We start from the raw sequence: 10541 nt of genomic DNA, 5'->3' as shown, positions 1-10541 counted from the left end.
TATTTAACTAATGGTAAAAACTAAGCGAAGTGCCCGGACGGCGACTACAAAACCAAATCCAATTTTGATATTAAGTTATCTGATTATATAGTACGAACAAAAAATTAATTCTAAAAATGTACACTAACAAACAAACGATAAAAAATAGGTTTACAAAATTGGTATCTTTTTTATGTAATATCATTTTTTCCGATCGGAACATTCTCCCGGCCTTGATACGTTAGTAGCAAACTTTCAGGGCTCATCTTCATGGTCGAACGGTAGAAGGCATAGCTTGACGATGGGTCGTTTGATTTCACCTTTGGTGGTCCGTAAGGTAACGACCCGAGTATAGCCGTCTTGTCCCGGAAAAATTTCGATCACTCTGGCCAAAGGCCAATTTCCGGGTGAGGTAACGTCTGATTTGACCAAGACCATGTCCCCAACTTCGATATTGCGTTGCGGTTTCATCCATTTGGGTCGTTGTTGAAGTCTAGTTACGTACTCCCGAAGCCAGCGTTTATGGACATCCTGCTTTAGCTTCTGGAGTAGCTGCCATCGGTTAAGTCGGTTCATAGGTAGGTGAGATAAGTCAGGATCCGGTATTGCTTGAAGAGATTCTCCAATTAGGAAGTGACCTGGAGTGAGAACATTAAGATCGGTGGGATCCGATGAAAGCGGAGTTAACGGTCTTGAATTTAGGCAACCCTCTATCTGTGTGACTACGGTTGAGAACTCTTCGTAGGTCAGTCTGGTGTTACCAATGACTCGATGTAGGTGGTATTTTACCGACTTGACGCCGGCCTCCCATAGTCCGCCAAAATGTGGGGCTCCGGCAGGGTTAAAATGCCATGTTATGCCCTGTGCGGAAAGACGATCTGCGACAGCTGCATTGTGTGGATTTGACTGAATCAGTTTCATAAATTCCTTTAGTTCCTTGGCGGCCCCAACGAAGGTCGTTCCACAGTCGCTATATATATCGCTAGGCTTCCCACGTCTTGAAGTGAATCGGCGCAATGCTGCCAGAAAGGCTTCGGTGGTTTGTGATGAGACAATTTCAAGATGTAGTGCCTTCGTCACGAAGCATACAAAAAGGGATAAGTAAGCCTTGTAGGATGTCTTGCTTCTCGGAGTGATTGGACGAAGATAAAAGGGTCCTGCGTAGTCAACGCCAGTTCTCGCAAATGCTCGGCAGTATTGAACTCGAGCCCTTGGTAGATCACCTATCATCTGGTTAGCGGTGGCGGCACGATATCTGGTGCAGACTGCACATTTCCGAATTTGGTGTCTTACTGCATCTCTTCCTCGAATGATCCAATACTTTAATGATAGGATGCTCAGAACCATCTGAGTACCAGCATGCAGGTTTTGGGTATGGGCCTCTTGAATGACCATCTCCGTAAATTTGTGATGTCTCGGTAGCAAAATTGGACGCTTTGTGGCTGTATCGAGATCTGCGTGTTTAAGTCTTCCTCCTACACGGAGGACCCCGATGGAATCCAAGACAGGATGTAGACATAGTAGTTTGCTTCGCTTCGGCAACGGATTACTCTGGCGTAAGGACTCTATCTCTTCCGGAAACATGTAGGCTTGGACTATCTTTACTAATGTGAGCAACGCGTTCTCTAATTCCATGCTTGTCAAGGGACCAGAAAGTATTACGGCTTTGAAGTTGGGGTCTTGTCTCTTCCGGTAACTGTTCAGGCCATTATGTTTGAAACGAAGTATCCATGCTGTTATGCGTCGTAGTCGCAGAAGCGTAGAGAACCGTGTAAAGATGTCGTTATCAACAATTATTCTTGTGGTCATAATGACGATTTTTTCTTCTTCTTCGATGGCTGTGGCATTCGTCTTGGAATCCGAAATGGATGGAGTTGGCCACGGCTCCCGACTGGATAGCCATAGAGGTCCCTTCCACCAGAGTTTATGGTTTAGTAGCTCGGGCACTGATACTCCTCTGGAGGCTGCATCAGCTGGATTCTCAAGTCCGGGAACATGATGCCAGTGTGATACCGGAATTATCTCTTGAATTCTTGAAACCCGGTTTGCGACAAACGTCTTCCATCGACGTGGACAAGAGGACAGCCAACATAATACGATGGTCGAATCTGTCCAAGCTTTAACTTGATTGAAGTTCAGATTTAAGGACTCTTGAACTGTTTCCATGAGATCCGCAAGGAGCAATGCACCACAGAGCTCCATCCTCGGGATTGATATCGCTTTATTTGCCGGAGCCACTCTTGTCTTTGCTGTGAGTAATGAAATGTGGACATTTCCAGCTTGATCGACCGATCTCAGATATACCACTCCAGCGTATGCTTTCTCGGATGCATCCGAAAATCCGTGAAGTTCGAGAACGGATATCTCAGGTAAAGAATGCATCCATCGGTCTATTCGAAGATCTTGAATGTTTATAATGGAATTCTTGAAATCCGCCCATAATGTTTGAACTCCTACGGAAGTTTCGGCATCCCAATCGATTTTCTCCTTCCATACATCCTGCATCAAGATTTTCGTGCGAATAATGATGGGGGCAAGCCAACCCATGGGATCGAAGATCTTCGATATTTCGGAAAGTAGAGTCCTCTTCGTAAGAGGTAACTGACAGGGCGCAGGTTGTACTTTGAACAGGAACTGATCTTTCCTCGTATCCCAGTAAAGTCCGAGTGTCTTGACAAGAGCATCGTCATCCATCGCTAGTATGTTCTTGGAATCTTGTAACTCAGGCGGTACTTCTGTTAAACAATCAGGGTCGTTTGAGGCAAATTTACTGAGTCGGAAACCGGCACCATCGCACAGTGAGCGAATCTGGTATATAGCGATCTTGGTTTGTGTTGCGGTTTGTCCTCCGCTCATTACATCGTCCATGTAAAAATCCCTTTTGATAATCGCAGCTCCCAACGGATGTTCATGTAACCCCGTGTCGGCCAGCTCCTGCAATACTCGAGTTGCCAAGAAGGGTGTCGAGGCTGTTCCATAGGTTACAGTGTTCAATTGGAATTCTTGAACAGGAGCTTTGGGTGTCGACCGCCACAGTATGCATTGCAGATTTCGTTGTTCTGGGACTACTAGTATCTGGCGGTACATTTTCATGATGTCAGCGACAAAGGCAATACGATGTATTCTGAACCGCATGACAATGGCATATAGCGAATCTTGGACCACTGGACCCACGAGTTGCGCGTCGTTGAAGGAGAATCCAGAGGTGGTCTTAGAAGATGCATCGAAGACCACTCGGAATTTACAGGTTTGGTTCCAATCTTTCATTACATAGTGATGAGGAATATAGACTCTTGCAGACTTCTTTTGGTTCTCTGGCAAGATCTTCGACATATGTCCCAACTCTTCGAACTGTTCCATGAATCCTTCGTATAAGGCTTTCAACTCCGGGCGTGCGTCGATCTTCCTTTCAATTTGGTAGAATCTTCTCAGGGCTATCTAGCGCGAAGATCCAAGAGGAATCGTTGGCTCTTTCATTGGTATGCGTACCACGAATCTTCCGGCTGGATCTCGGTAATGGAACTTTAGAAAATCCTCCTCGCAAGCTTTTTCTTCCGGCGTCATGACTTGTGTCTTTGGCACTTGTTCAATCGCCCAAAATTGATTCAGGGTTTCTTCGAGTGTGAGAGTATGATGAAGGTGTACTCTAGGTTGGTCAATGCTCGTCGGCCCGGAAACCAGCCATCCTAGCTTGGAATTGATCGCATCCGGAGCAAAGGCATCCTTGGTTCGTTTCCCATTTAAAAGGAGTTTGAAAAATACGTCAGCACCCAACAGTACATCAATGTCGCCAGGGATGTTAAACTCGGGATCCGCCAGTCGCAGCTTCCTGAGATGAGGCCAATTGCTTGTATCATATTTTCGTAAAGGTAGCTGACATGTGATTTTCTTCAATACATAAGCGTTGACGCAAAACCTTTCTGACGTTGTGTCCTCGAAGAATGGTTTGAAATGAACCTGAGTAAGTCCTCTAGCTCGACCGAGTTGCGTCGCACCTAGGCCTACTACTTCCGTCTGGACTTTCTTTCGTGCGAGGCCCAGTCTCGCCATGCACGCTTCGGAGATGCACGATACAGTCGATCCGCCATCCAATAGAGTTCGAACTTGAAGGGCTGTCTCTTGCGCAGTTTTTACTTTGATTACAGCGGTAGCTAGTATGGAATCATCCCTTGCACAGGCGGCGTCCTGGACATGAAAATTCTGCGCCTGGCTTGGTTGTTGTCTATCGGACTCTTTTGTATTGGATGGTTGACTACTTGACTCTTTGTCTGGTTTCTCAACTTCCGCGTGAAGAAGGGAGTGATGCTTTTTATCGCAGGTCTTGCAGTATTTTTCCAGTGGACATTCTTTCACTCTATGTCCCGTCCGAAGGCAGTTGAAACAAAGGTTCGATTGCTGTACTAATGATCGTCTTTCGTGGACCTTCATAGCGGACAGTCTTGGGCATCAGAAATTGAAATGATTGGCGGAACAGAACGAACATTTACCATCTGAGGACGATGCTCCAGTTCTGGTGTGCAAGGTCACTGGGTTCCTTGTGACGTGAGGATTGCGACCGGATGATGATGCCGCCAAGGAGCGCGCTCTTTGTTCAATAAATTCCAGCAGATCGCTTGATTTTGGTATCTCTGTGTTCTTGAGACTAAGTTCCCATTGCTCCTTAGAGGACGGATCTAACTTCTGGGTTAGAAGGAACACCAGAACGGCATCCCATTTATTCGCTATCGGAAGAGTGTCGAGAGCTCTGGTACATTCCATCGCCGCATCCACGATCGATCGTAAGGCATTTGAGTTGCTGGTTGGTATCATGGGCAGCGAGCAGAATCGTCTCATAATGGCAAAGTAGAGTTCTCTGTTGTTTTCGAACCTCTTGGTGACCGTATCCCAAGCGATGGTGTAATTGGCATCAGAAATGGTGAGTGATTTGATTAGATTTACGGCGTTTCCGGTTAAACTTGACTTGAGATAGGTAAATTTCTGGGCATCTGATAATTCTTGATTGTTGTGGATGGCAGTGAGGTACATGTCCCGGAATGATATCCAATTATGTATTTCTCCCGCGAACGTTGGGAGGTTGATTTTAGGTAATTTGATCTCCGAATGTGACCCTACAGACAACTGACGTGTCGAGATTGGAACCATAGTGGCTAGCATAGACTTTAGTGCGCATTTCGAATTCGTATACAACGTGAATAAGTCATCCCATTTCTGTTCGTGCAGGCCAGCATTTTCAGCGTCCAACGAGACCACCTTGACATGCGCATCATCTTTGACTTGCCACGACTTGTCCACTTCTTCCAGAAAAAATTCCAATTGCTGTTGATTAAGAGGCGTCTTGGCATGTGTTTGAACTCTTTTGCTGATGTTGTTCAGACCCAATTCGCCTTTATTCCGTTCCGCAGTGGCTTTCTCCAGAGCGGTTACTGGCATTGTGAACGTCCGCAGTGGTGATCAACCCAACGACCAGCTTTCCACGTAATTAAGCCGACTCTGACGATCCGGCTTGACGGACCATAAATGTTCGTGAACTAGTCGAATAGGCCTACCGGACAACTTGCGCGGACGACTTGACACGGTAAAAGGTTATAATTAGCCTGGACGCGGTTGTGGTGTCTGACGACAAGAAAGCGAACTTGGTCAACTAAACATAAACAATTTATTTAACTAATGGTAAAAACTAAGCGAAGTGCCCGGACGGCGACTACAAAACCAAATCCAATTTTGATATTAAGTTATCTGATTATATAGTACGAACAAAAAATTAATTCTAAAAATGTACACTAACAAACAAACGATAAAAAATAGGTTTACAAAATTGGTATCTTTTTTATGTAATATCATTTTTTCCGATCGGAACATTCTCCCGGCCTTGATACGTTAGTAGCAAACTTTCAGGGCTCATCTTCATGGTCGAACGGTAGAAGGCATAGCTTGACGATGGGTCGTTTGATTTCACCTTTGGTGGTCCGTAAGGTAACGACCCGAGTATAGCCGTCTTGTCCCGGAAAAATTTCGATCACTCTGGCCAAAGGCCAATTTCCGGGTGAGGTAACGTCTGATTTGACCAAGACCATGTCCCCAACTTCGATATTGCGTTGCGGTTTCATCCATTTGGGTCGTTGTTGAAGTCTAGTTACGTACTCCCGAAGCCAGCGTTTATGGACATCCTGCTTTAGCTTCTGGAGTAGCTGCCATCGGTTAAGTCGGTTCATAGGTAGGTGAGATAAGTCAGGATCCGGTATTGCTTGAAGAGATTCTCCAATTAGGAAGTGACCTGGAGTGAGAACATTAAGATCGGTGGGATCCGATGAAAGCGGAGTTAACGGTCTTGAATTTAGGCAACCCTCTATCTGTGTGACTACGGTTGAGAACTCTTCGTAGGTCAGTCTGGTGTTACCAATGACTCGATGTAGGTGGTATTTTACCGACTTGACGCCGGCCTCCCATAGTCCGCCAAAATGTGGGGCTCCGGCAGGGTTAAAATGCCATGTTATGCCCTGTGCGGAAAGACGATCTGCGACAGCTGCATTGTGTGGATTTGACTGAATCAGTTTCATAAATTCCTTTAGTTCCTTGGCGGCCCCAACGAAGGTCGTTCCACAGTCGCTATATATATCGCTAGGCTTCCCACGTCTTGAAGTGAATCGGCGCAATGCTGCCAGAAAGGCTTCGGTGGTTTGTGATGAGACAATTTCAAGATGTAGTGCCTTCGTCACGAAGCATACAAAAAGGGATAAGTAAGCCTTGTAGGATGTCTTGCTTCTCGGAGTGATTGGACGAAGATAAAAGGGTCCTGCGTAGTCAACGCCAGTTCTCGCAAATGCTCGGCAGTATTGAACTCGAGCCCTTGGTAGATCACCCATCATCTGGTTAGCGGTGGCGGCACGATATCTGGTGCAGACTGCACATTTCCGAATTTGGTGTCTTACTGCATCTCTTCCTCGAATGATCCAATACTTTAATGATAGGATGCTCAGAACCATCTGAGTACCAGCATGCAGGTTTTGGGTATGGGCCTCTTGAATGACCATCTCCGTAAATTTGTGATGTCTCGGTAGCAAAATTGGACGCTTTGTGGCTGTATCGAGATCTGCGTGTTTAAGTCTTCCTCCTACACGGAGGACCCCGATGGAATCCAAGACAGGATGTAGACATAGTAGTTTGCTTCGCTTCGGCAACGGATTACTCTGGCGTAAGGACTCTATCTCTTCCGGAAACATGTAGGCTTGGACTATCTTTACTAATGTGAGCAACGCGTTCTCTAATTCCATGCTTGTCAAGGGACCAGAAAGTATTACGGCTTTGAAGTTGGGGTCTTGTCTCTTCCGGTAACTGTTCAGGCCATTATGTTTGAAACGAAGTATCCATGCTGTTATGCGTCGTAGTCGCAGAAGCGTAGAGAACCGTGTAAAGATGTCGTTATCAACAATTATTCTTGTGGTCATAATGACGATTTTTTCTTCTTCTTCGATGGCTGTGGCATTCGTCTTGGAATCCGAAATGGATGGAGTTGGCCACGGCTCCCGACTGGATAGCCATAGAGGTCCCTTCCACCAGAGTTTATGGTTTAGTAGCTCGGGCACTGATACTCCTCTGGAGGCTGCATCAGCTGGATTCTCAAGTCCGGGAACATGATGCCAGTGTGATACCGGAATTATCTCTTGAATTCTTGAAACCCGGTTTGCGACAAACGTCTTCCATCGACGTGGACAAGAGGACAGCCAACATAATACGATGGTCGAATCTGTCCAAGCTTTAACTTGATTGAAGTTCAGATTTAAGGACTCTTGAACTGTTTCCATGAGATCCGCAAGGAGCAATGCACCACAGAGCTCCATCCTCGGGATTGATATCGCTTTATTTGCCGGAGCCACTCTTGTCTTTGCTGTGAGTAATGAAATGTGGACATTTCCAGCTTGATCGACCGATCTCAGATATACCACTCCAGCGTATGCTTTCTCGGATGCATCCGAAAATCCGTGAAGTTCGAGAACGGATATCTCAGGTAAAGAATGCATCCATCGGTCTATTCGAAGATCTTGAATGTTTATAATGGAATTCTTGAAATCCGCCCATAATGTTTGAACTCCTACGGAAGTTTCGGCATCCCAATCGATTTTCTCCTTCCATACATCCTGCATCAAGATTTTCGTGCGAATAATGATGGGGGCAAGCCAACCCATGGGATCGAAGATCTTCGATATTTCGGAAAGTAGAGTCCTCTTCGTAAGAGGTAACTGACAGGGCGCAGGTTGTACTTTGAACAGGAACTGATCTTTCCTCGTATCCCAGTAAAGTCCGAGTGTCTTGACAAGAGCATCGTCATCCATCGCTAGTATGTTCTTGGAATCTTGTAACTCAGGCGGTACTTCTGTTAAACAATCAGGGTCGTTTGAGGCAAATTTACTGAGTCGGAAACCGGCACCATCGCACAGTGAGCGAATCTGGTATATAGCGATCTTGGTTTGTGTTGCGGTTTGTCCTCCGCTCATTACATCGTCCATGTAAAAATCCCTTTTGATAATCGCAGCTCCCAACGGATGTTCATGTAACCCCGTGTCGGCCAGCTCCTGCAATACTCGAGTTGCCAAGAAGGGTGTCGAGGCTGTTCCATAGGTTACAGTGTTCAATTGGAATTCTTGAACAGGAGCTTTGGGTGTCGACCGCCACAGTATGCATTGCAGATTTCGTTGTTCTGGGACTACTAGTATCTGGCGGTACATTTTCATGATGTCAGCGACAAAGGCAATACGATGTATTCTGAACCGCATGACAATGGCATATAGCGAATCTTGGACCACTGGACCCACGAGTTGCGCGTCGTTGAAGGAGAATCCAGAGGTGGTCTTAGAAGATGCATCGAAGACCACTCGGAATTTACAGGTTTGGTTCCAATCTTTCATTACATAGTGATGAGGAATATAGACTCTTGCAGACTTCTTTTGGTTCTCTGGCAAGATCTTCGACATATGTCCCAACTCTTCGAACTGTTCCATGAATCCTTCGTATAAGGCTTTCAACTCCGGGCGTGCGTCGATCTTCCTTTCAATTTGGTAGAATCTTCTCAGGGCTATCTAGCGCGAAGATCCAAGAGGAATCGTTGGCTCTTTCATTGGTATGCGTACCACGAATCTTCCGGCTGGATCTCGGTAATGGAACTTTAGAAAATCCTCCTCGCAAGCTTTTTCTTCCGGCGTCATGACTTGTGTCTTTGGCACTTGTTCAATCGCCCAAAATTGATTCAGGGTTTCTTCGAGTGTGAGAGTATGATGAAGGTGTACTCTAGGTTGGTCAATGCTCGTCGGCCCGGAAACCAGCCATCCTAGCTTGGAATTGATCGCATCCGGAGCAAAGGCATCCTTGGTTCGTTTCCCATTTAAAAGGAGTTTGAAAAATACGTCAGCACCCAACAGTACATCAATGTCGCCAGGGATGTTAAACTCGGGATCCGCCAGTCGCAGCTTCGAGGCCAATTGCTTGTATCATATTTTCGTAAAGGTAGCTGACATGTGATTTTCTTCAATACATAAGCGTTGACGCAAAACCTTTCTGACGTTGTGTCCTCGAAGAATGGTTTGAAATGAACCTGAGTAAGTCCTCTAGCTCGACCGAGTTGCGTCGCACCTAGGCCTACTACTTCCGTCTGGACTTTCTTTCGTGCGAGGCCCAGTCTCGCCATGCACGCTTCGGAGATGCACGATACAGTCGATCCGCCATCCAATAGAGTTCGAACTTGAAGGGCTGTCTCTTGCGCAGTTTTTACTTTGATTACAGCGGTAGCTAGTATGGAATCATCCCTTGCACAGGCGGCGTCCTGGACATGAAAATTCTGCGCCTGGCTTGGTTGTTGTCTATCGGACTCTTTTGTATTGGATGGTTGACTACTTGACTCTTTGTCTGGTTTCTCAACTTCCGCGTGAAGAAGGGAGTGATGCTTTTTATCGCAGGTCTTGCAGTATTTTTCCAGTGGACATTCTTTCACTCTATGTCCCGTCCGAAGGCAGTTGAAACAAAGGTTCGATTGCTGTACTAATGATCGTCTTTCGTGGACCTTCATAGCGGACAGTCTTGGGCATCAGAAATTGAAATGATTGGCGGAACAGAACGAACATTTACCATCTGAGGACGATGCTCCAGTTCTGGTGTGCAAGGTCACTGGGTTCCTTGTGACGTGAGGATTGCGACCGGATGATGATGCCGCCAAGGAGCGCGCTCTTTGTTCAATAAATTCCAGCAGATCGCTTGATTTTGGTATCTCTGTGTTCTTGAGACTAAGTTCCCATTGCTCCTTAGAGGACGGATCTAACTTCTGGGTTAGAAGGAACACCAGAACGGCATCCCATTTATTCGCTATCGGAAGAGTGTCGAGAGCTCTGGTACATTCCATCGCCGCATCCACGATCGATCGTAAGGCATTTGAGTTGCTGGTTGGTATCATGGGCAGCGAGCAGAATCGTCTCATAATGGCAAAGTAGAGTTCTCTGTTGTTTTCGAACCTCTTGGTGACCGTATCCCAAGCGATGGTGTAATTGGCATCAGAAATGGTGAGTGATTTGATTAGA

General features: G+C 46.2%; 2 protein-coding genes across 2 annotated transcripts; both read right to left on the bottom strand.

The window, feature by feature from the left end:
- Window positions 1–234: 234 nt before the first annotated feature.
- LOC149657024 (uncharacterized) lies at window positions 235–4407 on the bottom strand. Its single transcript, XM_089844666.1, has 2 exons — window positions 3469–4407; window positions 235–3417 (listed from the first exon to the last, which is right to left on the bottom strand). Exons 1-2 carry the CDS (start codon window positions 4405–4407, stop codon window positions 235–237), a joined length of 4122 nt encoding a protein of 1373 aa, XP_089700792.1.
- Window positions 4408–5870: 1463 nt separating this feature from the next.
- Window positions 5871–10036, bottom strand: LOC149657023 (uncharacterized). The gene is made up of 3 exons (XM_089844665.1): window positions 9506–10036; window positions 9105–9440; window positions 5871–9053 (listed from the first exon to the last, which is right to left on the bottom strand). The coding sequence occupies exons 1-3, from the start codon at window positions 10034–10036 to the stop codon at window positions 5871–5873; spliced, it is 4050 nt and encodes a 1349-aa protein (XP_089700791.1).
- Window positions 10037–10541: the final 505 nt, after the last annotated feature.

Source organism: Phalangium opilio, unplaced genomic scaffold, assembly GCF_054372755.1.
Source record: "Phalangium opilio isolate 3A_F unplaced genomic scaffold, DU_Popi_V2 ptg000077l_1, whole genome shotgun sequence".
In the NCBI taxonomy this organism is placed as follows: domain Eukaryota; kingdom Metazoa; phylum Arthropoda; class Arachnida; order Opiliones; family Phalangiidae; genus Phalangium; species Phalangium opilio.
The sequence above is the reverse complement of the archived record's forward strand: the minus strand, read 5'-3'. Positions and strand labels throughout refer to the sequence as shown.

Bases quoted from the DNA above. Each gene is read 5' to 3' on its own strand.
- LOC149657024 (XM_089844666.1), bottom strand. From the start codon at position 4,407: ATGAAGGTCCACGAAAGACGATCATTAGTACAGCAATCGAACCTTTGT. The intron at 3,418-3,468 runs GTACGCATACCA...TCTTCGCGCTAG, and splicing joins ATCCAGCCGGAAGATTCGTG to ATAGCCCTGAGAAGATTCTA.
- LOC149657023 (XM_089844665.1), bottom strand. From the start codon at position 10,036: ATGAAGGTCCACGAAAGACGATCATTAGTACAGCAATCGAACCTTTGT. The intron at 9,441-9,505 runs GTATTGAAGAAA...TTGGCCTCGAAG, and splicing joins GGTTTTGCGTCAACGCTTAT to CTGCGACTGGCGGATCCCGA. The intron at 9,054-9,104 runs GTACGCATACCA...TCTTCGCGCTAG, and splicing joins ATCCAGCCGGAAGATTCGTG to ATAGCCCTGAGAAGATTCTA.